At 40.9% G+C, this 15,168-nt stretch overlaps 1 protein-coding gene across 1 annotated transcript in view; it reads left to right on the forward strand.

Moving 5' to 3' along the window:
- Positions 1-695: 695 nt before the first annotated feature.
- The window catches only part of gabbr2 (gamma-aminobutyric acid (GABA) B receptor, 2), a 488,893-nt gene continuing 474,420 nt past the window's right edge, over positions 696-15,168 (forward strand). Inside the window, 1 exon segment of the mRNA XM_034160116.1 lies at positions 696-1,569. Coding sequence (XP_034016007.1) covers positions 1,252-1,569 — 318 coding nt within the window. The 5' untranslated portion in view covers positions 696-1,251.

Here is a 15,168-nt window from a genome sequence, read left to right on the forward strand (position 1 = left end):
GTGCACGTAATTAAAAGTGCAAACAATTTGGAATAAAACTATTTCAATAGATGCAGGAAACATATTATTACCACACACATAAACAAAAGAGAGACAATATAATGATTACTCCCCCTCTTTGTTTTATATATATATATATATATATATATATATATATATATATATATATATATGGATCTGTTTAAATGACTTTTGATTATCCAATAAGTGAGTTATTGTGTGTTATGTAAAATGTGCACTTCTAATTTTGACGACCTTACAGTACACCCTCCCACCATCTCCGCCGTGATCTTTGGGAAACATGGGTTTTAGATAATAGGTGTAATTCTCTTGTTTCGCTTCTGTCACACCATCGCTGATGCACTTCAAAGTACAATCATATAGGCTTTACCGATTACGAGAATGACGTCATTATAGCTGGAGGAATTGGTTTGAATTGACTATTGCATGCGGCATCATTTTGATTTTTTTTTTTTTTTTTTTTTTTGAATCAGTCTGGCTCAGGCCCTTCTTGAAAGTGGCCTGTCTCCTTTAACATAACTCGGTAACATTACCATCACGCTTTTGCTTTTGCCTCCTCCCCTCCCTTCCTTGTTTCCTCTCCTCCGCGCGCACTGCTCCATCTCGCGCGCTCGCTGTGCAGCAGCGGCGGTTTGGGCGCTTTTTCTGACGCACCGTCGGAGACGAACATCTTAGACTCCCACCGGCTGTCAGCAGCGACTCTCTGATCACCTCCACCTCCGGACGTCAGTCGTCCACCTCCGGACACCTTGTGTTTCTGTTCCGTGTCCTCTTGGTGTCCGCTGGCAGTGTTTTGACGTGATTCTGGGCTGTGTTTGACAGGGATGCCCACAGTTGCCTATGTCTTGCTTGGGATCTTCCTCCAGCTGTGATTTTGTAATCAGTAAAGAGAGTCCAGCAGGGTGACTCCTGCTCAGACTTTTAGGGGTCTTCGTGCGCCATTCCGGTGCTGGCGATGAATTGACAGGAGATCGTTTGGATGACGGACATCGACCTGTCCCGCTCTGCGCCTTTGGGATATTGTTCCAGAAGAGCTGTTCTTATAGAGTAGAACAGTTTGCTCACTTTGCAGCCCGTGCACGGGAGCAGCGTGCCCACTGCAGGGGCTGCTGCGGCTTTCCATCCGGCACCGCTTCCACTGAGCATCACCGACGAGCTCCGAAACGTGCGATGCTCCACCAGTGAGGTTATAACGGCCCGGATCTGCTTTTGGTCACCCTTCCCGGCAGCATGGCTCCAGCCCGGAGGGACTGCAGCGGCTGGGAGATGTTCCTCCCGACGGGATGCCTGCTCCTCCTGTCTGTTTTGCTCTTCCAACCCGCCCTGGCCAAGGTGTGCAACGACCGCACCAAACACACGCAGGACAACAGCTGGTTCACCAGAGACGGGGAAAAGTTGCCCATCATGGTTCTAATGCCCATGAACGAGTCGGCCCTGATGAGCAGCATCAGCCAGGGGATCGAACCCGCGGTCCAGCTGGCTATCCAGCACATACGGGAGACCAGGGCGTACTCATTCTCCCTCATCACCAAAATCTACGACACCGAGGTAAACGCGTGTGCACACGAAATGATGCGCTCCCTTTTAGTGTGCGCGTGTGTGTGTGTGTGTGTGGGTTGGGGGGGGGGGGGGGATCCGGGTGTGTGCGCGTGTGCGCTTGTTGTCTGAGTGCGCTGTCTGCGCAAACTCATCACGGAGAGCGTGTTTCCATTATGCGCCAAAAAAAAAAAAAAAAAAAAAAAAAGTCGACCCGCTGTCTGTTTTCTTTCTCGGCGCAGTGCGCAATTCAGGCTGCGTGCGTGTCGCAGTTGTCGCCTGTCGCTCACCGCATCGCCCCGCGCGCACGGGCGCACGCCAGACATTCGAATGGTTGCCGCAAAATCACAAGATGAGACAGAACGACACACGGTGCAGCCGACTGGTGTCACCGGATCTGCCTCCAAGCGCTGCGTCTGCTGTTTGTTTGTTTATTTAGAAGGTGTCAGAGTTGAGACGACCTTAAAACGCGTTTAAAGCTCGTCTGTTCGGCAGCATTGGACTGTGCTCATCCTGGCCTGGTAATTTGTTGGACGATTTTGTTCTTGCACCTTTGCAAGCAGATCTGATCATCTGACCGCATTCAAACTCCTCACCAAAGCATGGATTAAAAACAAACAAACAAACAACAACAACAAAAAAAACACCTTGATCACGTTATGCTTCATGAATCCAGCCTATAGTCTGTCTACATTTGGCATCCTTCTCAGTTGCAGTGTATCGATTTGCTGTGAGGATGAAGTCGAGCTGCTGCATCACACAGTTGCCAAAAAAAAAAAAAAAAAAAAAAAAAAAAATGAGTTGGTTGATGGTTTGACAAACTAGAAATTCTGCAGGGGGAGGAGGGATCAGATTACTGGTTTTGCTATGATTATAATTTGATGATTCCTCTGATCCCGATTAATTTTCATTCATGCATCAAATTGCAGTGTTTTTCCTCTCTCTCTCTTTTCGTCAGAACTTGTGTGAAGCGGCATGCAAATCTGTGTTGACAGAGGTAAACCCTCACAGGTGGCATGTGGCCTGCGCTTAGACCGTGGGATTAATGTGCTCTTATGAGAGTTATGGTTTTTCTCCTCCTGTTATTGCCCTGTGGGAAAAAACTGAGCTAGAAAGCCAGAGGTCAGTGGGCCAGCCTGCCATCTGCTTTCGAGGAATGTCTGATAGTGACTCCAGCTTTCTAATACTGGCAGGCAATGAGAACATTTGAACTTTGTGACACTGTTGCACTGTCACCTTTCCCGTAAGATATGAAAATCCGAGCATCAATCATGTTCTTAGAGATCTATAAATGTATTTATTGCATCTTTTCTATATGTTCTCTCGATAGCACACAGTAGAAGCATTTGTTTCAGTGCATAAACATGCCGACAAGTCTTTTGGAAATCACATGTACTTGGGTTGCCAAAGCAACCAGAAATCTGAGAGGGAGCCTGGAAGCACAAATGACAGTTTTAGCGTATAGCCCGACTGATATGGGTTTGTTGGAGGGCTGATAAGACATTGATATTAGGGAGTAAATTTTTTTATACATAAAAGAGGCTATTCCACAGAGCGCCCTTCCTTCCTATTTAATTCCGAATACAAAATTGGGGCACGTTTTAAAGCATCATAGTAGCTTCTTGATACAGCTTTGTCAATCTTGAAAACATTTGGTACATGTAGTAGTACGTCCGCATACCATCAACAGTTTCAAGAATCGGATCAAATGTTTGAACGTTTCAAAAATTAGATCCCAATTCTTGAAACTGTGGACAGTACGCCGTCACGTCTGGGTATTCGTAATCTTAATAGCTTCAATCATGTTCAAACATTCATTAAACAGGGTATTTGTAGTGAGCACGGCTTGAAACCTCATTGTGCTCCATCTGGCTAAAAATTTAAAGCCAAAGCAGTCCTGAAGAACGTTAACCTACCTACGTCATCCTGTTTTTGCACTTTTTTGGATTGCGGGTGAGTGTAGTAGAAGGGCGCCTTGTGGAATAGCCTTGTTATCAAAGCCTTATGACAAAGAAATGTAACTGAGGCTTGATGTTTTACAGTTTAAACATGAACTTTATTGGAAATAACTACAAGTGCACCTAACAACCAATCTTCATACGTCATGATGCTTTCACTTGGATTGACAGTCACTGTGCTGCATCACTCAGCATTTGCAAAAAATTGGCATCTTGACTATTATGGCCCACCTAGCAGTCCACCTAGTGCCCACCTAGTGAATGGCAGCTGGTCCCTTTGCCTGGATCTTCATCTTATGTAGCTAATGTGACCAAGGGGTGATGGGGTCCCCGCGATGCTAGCATTATAAACAATGCTGTCGGAGCACTGTCTGCTGGACAAAGTATGTAATGATACAAAGAGACTTACACTCTTTATGTAATCAACAGATCCTCCTGAAGGCTGAAATCATCTTGTCTATGTCAGGTCATGTTCTTTTAGGAGAGTTTTCCCTGCTTCCTTTAGGATGCCGTTATGCGTCCCCGGTGTGTAGAACCAACCGGTTTTTAAAGTCGTTTATACCTTCGGCGATTCAACTTTTAAATGCTCCATAGGTCTGCTATGTTTTTATTTATTTATTCTTGCTATTCATTTTAACTTCTTAAGTCTGTTTTATTTGTTTTTATTAGTTTTATTGTTGTTATATATTGTTATTGTATTTTATTTTTTCTTAAACGGACTGCTCAAATGGAATTGCCCCTTGTGGGATTAATAAAGTTGTTGATTGATTGATTTCCAACAGCCAAAGTGTTTTTATGCATTGTGTATACAGTAAAAATGTTCATATCTGCAAAAATAACCCTAATACAGATATTTTTGTGAAAGGCCAAAAAGCCTGTCATGATATGTGAAACTGGTAAGCCAACTGATATGTCTGTTGGGCTCTAATACATCCACACAGACAGATAGGTGACTGGCCCGCGACATACTGCCAGAACAGCTTCAGCCTCACTTGGTGTTGATTTTTAGATGTTTTTGCATCTCCACTGATGTCAGTGTGCAGCTATGCAATGAACTGCTCTTGAGCACCAAGAACAACTTGGGGATTAAAGATCTTCACCGTAGGAAATGGAACCTATGACCCTTTGGTCACATATCAGCTTCTTTAACTTTTAGGCAAACACTCTAACAACCTCCCATATCTGTTCAACTGGTTTGCGGTCTGGTGACCATGAAGGACTGCTTGTGAGTAGCATCATTTTCATACCAATCGAACCCTTCAGTAACCCTTTATGCTCTATGGATGGGAACACTCTCATTCCATTTATTTCTTTCATTTATTCCATTTTCCCCATTACTTCAACATTTTCCAACCTTTCTTCCTTAGAGCCCCCTTATACCTAGAAAGGCTGAAATAAAAGTAAGTCTGTCAGTATTCTTAGGTTAATGACCAAGAATAAAATCCACCTTCAGAGGCTCAGACTGCCTACATGTAGAGTTTTTTCTTTTCTCACAAAGCAATAAGATCAAAAGCGCTCAGCGATGCCACGCGCACATTTCATCAAAGTATCTGGGATGTAGAGTAAATGTTTCACTGTTTCTTAAACAGTCAAGTTCACCAACAATAAAAAAAAAGTTAACTTATTTCCATAACATTAACTGTTTTCCTATAAGGGGCTAGAAATTTGATCTTGAATTCTGACCTTGATCATTAACTGATCTTAACCAAAATCAACTCTCTTTCCATCCACAGTCCCAACATACCTGCCAAGATTGATCAAAATTGGGTTAAGCATTCTTAAGATAGCTGGCTAAATTTCTCCTTATATACTGTAAAACATAGTTCCATAGAGACCACAGCAATCACAAGCGCCTACATCTCCAGCAGCACTGGTTAAAGTCATCTTTCAACTCTAATATACAGTGATACACAGTTAAAAAAAAGTAAATTTGTCAATGTCCAAATATATTTGGTGCAACTGTGTATTTCACTATATTGATGGGGGCTATTAGAGAGGATGCTGGCGTTCATACTGTTCGCAGCTAATGGAGACGAATTGTTTAATGTGATGTGGCGTTCTGAATGTCTCAACACTAACAAGCGTTTTTAGGTAACATCGTTGCCCAGGGTTACTGCTGAAATGTTGAATGTAATGATTTTAGAGCTATGCTGACATGTTTATAACATTACCAAAGTCTATGCTGGTGCAAATATACTATAATAATATGATATGTATGTATGTATATGTGTGTGTCTATATATATATATATATATATATATATATATATATATATATATATATATATATATATATATATAATATATATAATATACTTCTTCCATATTTATAGGCAGAATATCTTGCTTACATGTAAACAGAAGTCATGAAACCACATCCACAAAAACAATGCCTGTGTCATTGCATTTTGTGCAGAAATTGGGAGGCCAAGTGAACATTTTTCTACATGCGGATGAATGCGTTTTTGAGCGTGTGGGGTTGGGGGTTGGGGGCAGTGGGATTTAGCGTGCAAGATGTAAGTAATTGGTCCCTGAGCAGAGGGTCTTTATCCCTTCATCCCCTGTCGGTGTCAGTGGAACCTTGGGTAGGCTATGCAGGCTCACTGTGTCCGTGGCTGTGGTGTTCCTGATGAGGATGGGGTATTCATAGGCCATCCTACAGTGGGAAGAAGCCTGTGATATTAGAACATTTTACTATAATGGTTCCAAACTGAAGAAGCAGTTGCTCACACTGGAGCAGGTGCCCTGGTGTGGAATGTCTGACGATTAAATATGGTGGAAAAAATAATCATCAATCTGTAGGCTTCTCCGTAGGCCGAGGCAGTTGCAAATGAAGATACAACTTTGATTAAAAGCTGAAGTATTCTAGGTAGTAAAGAAGCAGAATTGGAATACGTTAACCGGGAGGCTTAGTGCCAGTTCTCCACGGCAACGGTGGATGTGCAGGTGTGGAGTTCAGCACAACATAGGTCTGATGGTACAACTCTGCAGGATTAAAAGATCAAAGGTTTGGAGAGGAAAGGAAACACTAGTGACGGTCTTCTAGTTCACTCTGTTACAGGTAATTATCATATATTTGAACACGGCAAATCATAACTGCGGTGGCCCTGAGAGGCCACAACACTAACAAATAGAGAAAGCACCTACAAATACAAAAAAAAAAAAAATAAAACCCAGCCCCTTCATTAATTCAACAACAGGTAGTTAAATCCAAAATAAATAAATAGATTAAAAAATGCAAAATGAGAAGACACTTGAAAACAGAGAACACAAACATAATGTACAGTTTAATGTGATAATGGGCTTTCTGCAAATTCACACAGTACATTCAAAAAACACAGATTCATTGCAAAAAAAAAAAAAAAAAAAAATGCAACACAACAGATGTACTAACAAAACAAAGATGCTTCTGCTTGGAGAACTTTCATTGACTTCTACTGTTCAGTGCAAGTAAAATAAAAACACATGAAACTATAGTTATCTTAAATGTTAACTCCCCAATAGAGTAACTAAATAAACTCCAAAATGCACTGAACAGTCTGTCAGTAAAAGTCTTACAGGTAGAAATGTCTTTTTGTGTTGTAGTACCTCCATTGTGTTGTGACTATTTGGAGCACAGCTGTTTTTGGGTATGATGCGTGAACTTGCAAGAGACATTTTTGCATTTGATGGGTTTGTCTTAATTACATCCACCAATGACGTAATAAAATCATCGGCGTTTATTTATTTGTCTGTCTGATCCAGATTCGGATCAACTTTCACTTTATATAGGCTTTGAAGAATTGCCGTTAGCAGGATTATGTCAAAACTACTGCACGGATTTTAATGAAATTTTCACCACAAATAGATATTAGGCCATGGCCAACTCCATTAAATGTTGGAGGTGATCCAGATCCGAATCCCGATTCTGGATCAAGTTTCAGTTTATATAGGTTTTGAAGGATTACTCTTAGCAGGATTACGTTAAAACTACTGGATGGATTTTTCCAAAATTTTCACCACAGATAGATATTAGGCCATGGACAACTCCATTAAATTTTGGAGGTGATCCAGATCAGGATCCGGATTATATAGGTTTTGAAGGATTATGTCAAAACTACGTCATAGATTCTCACCAAATTTTCACTACAAATGGATATTAGGGCATGGAAGACTCCACTGAATTTTGGAGGTGATCTGGATCCAGATTGGTGGATGTCAGAAATCTCTGTTTGCTCATTTGGAAGTGTTGTGGCCTCTGACAGCCACCGTACATGTAAGACAACAGCCAAAAAACTTTGATGCTGAGATTTTTTTCCCCCCTCCCACTGTGTGGTTAAAAAAAAGAAGACAAAATAGGACATGGCAACAGTTAAGTTAATGAACCTCCAAGGACTCTTTATTTCGGTTATGATTTATAAAGGGCATTCCCATTTATTAGAACAAATGTTTGATGCAATTTGTGCACCACAATGTCACCATGTCACTGTAACCACAAAGACAGTCTGCAGTTGAGTATAATGCAACAGATCCAGTATGCAGATGCATATTTTTAGCATCTAACTGTCCATCCGTGTGATGCTATGATGCTCTTGAGACTTTTCGAGATGCTGCACACACAGATGTATGCTCCTTTCCATTCTGTTGTCTACAGTCTCAATGGGACATGTTACGTTTGTGCATAATGTTGGTGAGCCTGAAACTGCTCTACAGTACCCTCCTTCACACAAGCAGCCCCCTGAGCGAATGTGATTTTGTCAGAAGAAGTTAGGTTTTGTGTGAAAAGGCATTACCATAATGGAGGTTTGGCCGCTCCACAGCATAGGTCACAAGTCAAAACAAGCTTTTTCTGCTGTTGCTCTTTTTTTTCCCCCCCCTCAGCTTTTAGTAGAATTTTCACACAAAAATTTTAAGCATTTCACAGATTTACTCACCAAAAGCATTCTGGTGAACCTTGTAATGATTCACACTTGCAGTCTTGCACTGGACTTAAAGGTGTCACACAAAACTGACCATGTTTAATCGATGTTGGAATCCAGCTATTATACACTACTTTTATTCCTGTGGTTTACTGCAGAATTACAGCTTATTTGATTGTCTGTATTTATTTTGGTGGGATTCCATTCAAAATGCAATGAGTTCATTTGGAGAAGACATGAAGGAGGACGTGCGCGCTTGCACGCCAAGTTTGACATTCATGCTGCATTTGATGGAAATTTGGAATTTCTGACTTCCAACTGTTAAAAATACATATGCACATAGGGTGTAAAGCTATAATAAAACATTATGTCTCATCACTCAGTCATTGCTGCAAACTAAGTAAAAACTGCGACTAATGTCAGTATAAACTCGCAAAGTAAAAGTGTTACTGTTGTCTTACCTGTGCAGCAGGTAAATGTGGAATGTGCAAATTTTATCCAGATTCTTCCTATTAGAAATCTGGTCACATACAGTAGTGTTCAGAATAATAGTAGTGCTATGTGACTAAAAAGATTAATCCAGGTTTTGAGTATATTTCTTATTGTTACATGGGAAACAAGGTACCAGTAGATTCAGTAGATTTTCACAAATCCAACAAGACCAAGCATTCATGATATGCACACTCTTAAGGCTATGAAATTGGGCTATTAGTAAAAAAGTAGAAAAGGGGGTGTTCACAATAATAGTAGCATCTGCTGTTGACGCTACAAACTCAAAACTATTATGTTCAAACTGTTAGAAGCCGCCTGTGTAAAGCTAATTTATTTGCAAGAATCCCCCGCAAAGTCCCTCTGTTAAATAAAAGACGTGCAGAAGAGGTTACAATTTGCCAAAGAACACATCAACTGGCCTAAAGAGAAATGGAGGAATATTTTGTGGACTGATGAGAGTAAAATTGTTCTTTTTGGGTCCAAGGGCAGCAGACAGTTTGTGAGACGACCCCCAAACTCTGAATTCAAGCCACAGTTCACAGTGAAGAGAGTGGAGCATGGTGGTGCAAGCATCATGATATGGGCATGTTTCTCCTACTATGGTGTTGGGCCTATATATTGCATACCAGGTATCATGGATCAGTTTGGATATGTCAAAATACTTGAAGAGGTCATGTTGCCTTATGCTGAAGAGGACATGCATGTATTGGTGTCCCATTGCTTTCTTTCTTCTTCAATTTTTACATAATTGATTTGTCATTTGTACTCACAGCTGAAGGTCTCCCATGTTTCTTCAGCTCCATGATGCTAATTCTGACCATTTTTGCTGTTTGAGGGTCAGAAAAGCTTCTGTTACAGTGTTTTGTCACTGTATTTTGACCCACATGGGTCAAAATCCTAAACTGTGCCCAGACCTGGGACCTCTTGTACAAAGATTTGTGTGGATTTCCTACTGAAATATGGTGTATGACAAAACTCAGAAACTGGCGTAAGCACAAAAAAATTCAGATGTATCAAAGTGTACATAGGCATGGATCCAAGCACGTTCCATTTGTACAACACAATCAATGTAGAATTGAGCTCAAAAGCACACACACTAAACTCCTTCCTGTCTACACCCCTATTTAAATATGCAAATGTGTTTAAATAGGCCCTGGGACCTGGGGATTCCCCTCTCTTTCTGGAATGATCACGGTAAGAAAAGGAATTTAACCGAGTGTGAGCTACAGATGAAGTGAAGTAAATGAAAAAGTAAATGATGTAACTGAAGTGGAGATACGCTGGGATATCTTATTTGGTACCCTGTCAACCAGAATAAACATGAAGCGGAAGAAGCGCACACACACTGCAGTTAAAGAGAATGAGGTACGGCTGACAGTGTGTGACATCACAACTATACACACATGTTTATTGACAAATACTGAACACAGGGAGACAATCGTGGGCTTGTTAAGAAGCTGTAGTTTCACCATCAAGAAACAAAAACAATAATAATAACAAAAAACATATTTGAATGTACACTTGCCCAAATGTGCCCACGCTGGTTTCATTCAGAACAATTTTGTGAAAAAACTATTTACTCATCACGCATGTGCCAGACATAGGCATGAAATGCGGGGTGACATGGGGCGGGTGTCATGGTTAGAGTTAGGAGAAGGGGATAGGGTTAGAAATGGTAAAATAAAAAACTGTCACGGAAATGTCACTTATTTCGTAATGGGAGCATGAAAAAAAGCGAGAGAATGGGCTCCCTCAAACATGCTGTTATTCAGGATGAATGAGTCATGCTTTGAACCAGGCCACCTAGCCACGATGTTAGTTGGATGCATTTGTGCATCACATATGTTTTCAACAAAAACAAACTCATCATGTGATGGTGCCTTTATAGCAATACGTACGTGTGCAGTCAGTAGCTCGGATTACATTAGGGGAACTGGCTTTTGCTGCAAATTGTGCTGTGATGTACCTGGATGACATTCAGATGATTTTTTTTTCCACACAGTTGGCATGGTTCGGCTTAAGGTTGACTCCTGACCGTGTTGGCTGAACCATTTGAAAAAGTTCTCTCAATTTGCTTTTTTCAGCTGAATCAAGTTAAAAATTTTAGGGCAGCCCAATCTTTTTACAGTGCCGGTAAAAACATCTGACACAGGCCAGTTTGGAGACACACACACACACACACACACACACACACACACACACACACACACACACACACACACACACACACACACACACACACACACACACACACACACACACACACACACACACACACACACACCTTATGCTGTAGAAACGATCCTTAAAGTGGAACTCCAATCAGCGGTCAGTGTTCCTCAGTGGGAGTGAATCTTCGAGGATGGTATAAGCAGCTTGTGACAACGAGGGTGCTCTCTGTGTATGCAGGAAGTGCTGAGTGTGCATGTATCTCCCCCATCCGACACAGACAGCATGGATCAATGTGCAGAGGCCCTTCTCATAGAGTGAACAGGATCTCAGGGGAGCGCTGGAGAGTGAGGTGAGAGCTACGTGATGGAGATCCCAAAATAAGATTATATAATCATCTGTGCAGGAAGAGGAAATGGCCAAGTTCTTCATTCTTATTGGGTTGCAATGTAATGCCATTTGCATAGTTTGTCTTGGGTGACATAATTTAATGGCTATTTGGATAAAAAAAAAGAGATATTCCTCCGTGCAATGGTGTATGGACAATCCATCAGTTTTAGGCCGTCCGGATCTTGTGTCAGTGTTAATGTCCAGGTTTTAAACGAAACTTTGAGTATTACCAACTGGAATACTTTAAGTTAGCCCAAGAATTGTCTTTTTCCCATTGTGCCCCTGCAAAATTAATAAAGGCATGCCGACTTTGTTTTGTTTTTGTTTGAGCCAGACCTCTTTTCAGATTAGCTGTTCTGAACCTTTATAATAGACAGTGTTACACAAGCTGACTGAAGCACATACGTGGAAACATGCTAGTCAGGTCTGTCTGTGGTCAGAGTATCAGCATAAGTAGAGCAGTTAGCCTGAATGTTATTGTACGGATCTGATAAATATAGACTCTTGACATTATGACATTTTTGTTTTTGCAACATCTGTACCTTCATCCATCCTTTTCACAGTGTAACAGACTTTCATAGAATGGCATCACTGAAAATCATTTTCATCCTTCACAAGTGAAAGTACTTACCTTTCTACCGCCACAAATTTCTAGTGTATTTCCTGCCACATGGTTCATTGTGCACTCACACACTCTATTACTAATAAAATACAAATAACGAATGTTTATGAATTCAATGGTACGAATATTTCATGAGGTGAAAGCTGGAACATACCATTCAATGAGGTGAAGCAGTCTTGCGTGTGTACGACCAAAAAAGACTGTGTATATCGTCACTGCAGCGAGAAAAAAATCATATCAGAAATTAGTCCAGCTTTTCATTCCAAGTTCCTGTCAACAGCCTCCAGACAGCACAGTGGATTTGTTTTGTGTGTGCATGCGCGCATGTGCATGTGTGGGTGCAGGAGCACATGTGGCGCGTTCATGCACAAGCACATGTTCACACGCGTACATGAGGACGTGCGTGTGTGTGTATACGTGTGCAGAGTGCAATGGTACCAAATGTATGGAACCAAATTTGCACTCTAAATGCAGTGCAACACAAATGGGATGAATTAATCCATGTCGTGACATACAAAGCACCAATCAAATGACAAAGATCCACTCAGCCATTATATAACTCTATATATAAAAACAATTTTTATAGTCTCCCTGTTTCTATCCAGAGGAGGTAAATATTCTGCTATGTGCCTTATAGAATGTTGGTGTTAGACTTCAGTTTCTTAAATGTTTGATGGACAGACTGACGTGTAAAGAGAAATAATGTTGGAAACGGTTAGTTAGCTCCAACTGGGTTAAACAATGTGCCCAGCATAGCCTGACCTACAAAAATAAGAGGTCGCCGCGCTGTGAGATCTCAGTAATATTGAGAACTGCATTGAGACGCTCTGATCGGGCTTCACTTTAACCGCTGCACACATCAACACCATTAACATTGCAACATAAAACTATTTTTATATTGTGCCTAAAACTCTCATGAATATATTCTCTGGGTTTATAGACGTTGTTATTGCGTTTGTTTTATGTAAACATGCGAGAATCACTGGCTGTCTCTCCGTTATTTTCAATGGGAGCTGCTGTGAGCTCCGCTCGCTTCCTGATCATGTCGTTCTGGAGGAAAGTGAAGTTTGCTCTTTAACGTCTTGATTATTGTTCTTTACAACACTGTTTGTCCTCTTTGTTCCAGACTAATATATATAATAAGTCTGGAATTCGGTTTGCGTTCATTAAATTCCACGCAGATTCAATGTAGCAGACAAGGATTACTTGTTGTTTTAGCAAGTTTTCAGGGTATCATGCAGTGACGAAAAGCATAAAAACAATTACATTTTTGTAGTATAATATTAATTTACAATTGTCATCATGTGGATTCTCTATGTTGTTTGACTGCAGCGTCTCTCTGGCGCGCAAGGGATTATGGGATACGTCAATAGGGCGAATTTCATTCATGGAACCCAAAACTGGAAAATATATAATCGGACCCGGCGCCACGAGGGGGCGTTTGGGGGCGACGCCCCCTCACGTCATCAACCTCACCCCATCGGATATGAGAGTTATCAAAAATAAAAATAAAAAAGAAAGAAAAAGAAATACTGGAAAATATAGCGCCTCGCAGTTTTGCGGATTTTTTTTAGTCCAATTTTGCATGCTTTTTTTTTTTTTTAACAGCACATTGTGCTCTGCGTCCTCATCAAGCAGGCTGGTGTTCTATCAAGATGACGGGACACCTGTTGCAGCACCGCGAAGGGAGAGCACGCGCATTGTGTTCTGCGTGTCTGTTTCTAAGAATCTTCTCACCCAGAAGAAAAAAGAGCACCAACAACTACCAATAACTGTGTTCTTCACTCGGAAAAAGACACCGGCAGCGAGGTGTGAGTGGAAAAAGGTGCGACAGTGGCGCGGCGCCAGGACGAAGAGGCGCGATCAGAGGAACTGTGAAATACTGGTCAGTCACTATTAATAATTTCTTATGTGTCCCTAACCCTCGTAGGTTGATCGTTAAAATGAAATTCGTTAGTTCTAAAAGCCATCATAATTATTTATAGGAAAACGTTCTATTTTTATTTCTCAAACAAATGTTTGGGCCTGAAAACAGGTTGGTCTTATTTTTCTACTAAGGTTTGAACTTTGAGAGTGTTTACACACGAGAGAAAAATGAGAAAATGTTGATGTCTGTTTGAGAAGAGTGTATAGTGTGTAGTGAGGGGTTTTACAGCCTTAAAACGTATATAATAATTGTAAAAAATAACGCTGACTACTTCACGGATTTCGCCTATTGGGGGCTATTTTTAGAATGTAACTCCCGCGATAAACGAGGAACCACTGTATATCTACATGAAAGGTTTATGTGGGGTTAATCTACTGTCTTGTGTCGTTTCTCAGATCCGTTGTTGGTTTGGTTTTGTGGTATGCAGGAGATCACTTGACCGAGGGTCTACAACCCCTGGCAAAAATTATGGAATCACCGGCCTCAGAGGATGTTCATTCTGTTGTTTAATTTTGTAGAAAAAAAAGCAGATCACAGACATGACACAAAACTAAAGTCATTTCAAATGGCAACTTTCTGGTTTTAAGAAACACTATAAGAAATCAAGAAAAAAAATTGTGGCAGTCAGTAATGGTTACTTTTTTAGACCAAGCAGAGGGAAAAAAAAATGGAATCACTCAATTCTGAGGAAAAAATTATGGAATCATGAAAAACAAAAGAACGCTCCAACACATCACTAGTATTTTATTGCACCACCTCTGGCTTTTATAACAGCTTGCAGTCTCTGAGGCATGGACTTAATGAGTGACAAACAGTACTCTTCATCAATCTGGCTCCAACTTTCTCTGATTGCTGTTGCCAGATAAGCTTTGCAGGTTGGAGCCTTGTCATGGACCATTTTCTTCAACTTCCACCAAAGATTTTCAATTGGATTAAGATCCGGACTATTTGCAAGCCATGACATTGACCCTATGTGTCTTTTTGCAAGGAATGTTTTCACAGTTTTTGCTCTATGGCAAGATGCATTATCATCTTGAAAAATGATTTCATCATCCCCAAACATCCTTTCAATTGATGGGATAAGAAAAGTGTCCAAAATATCAACATAAACCTGTGCGTTTATTGATGATGTAATGACAGCCATCTCCCCAGTGCC

Source organism: Thalassophryne amazonica, chromosome 20 (assembly GCF_902500255.1).
Source record: "Thalassophryne amazonica chromosome 20, fThaAma1.1, whole genome shotgun sequence".
NCBI classification, from domain to species: domain Eukaryota; kingdom Metazoa; phylum Chordata; class Actinopteri; order Batrachoidiformes; family Batrachoididae; genus Thalassophryne; species Thalassophryne amazonica.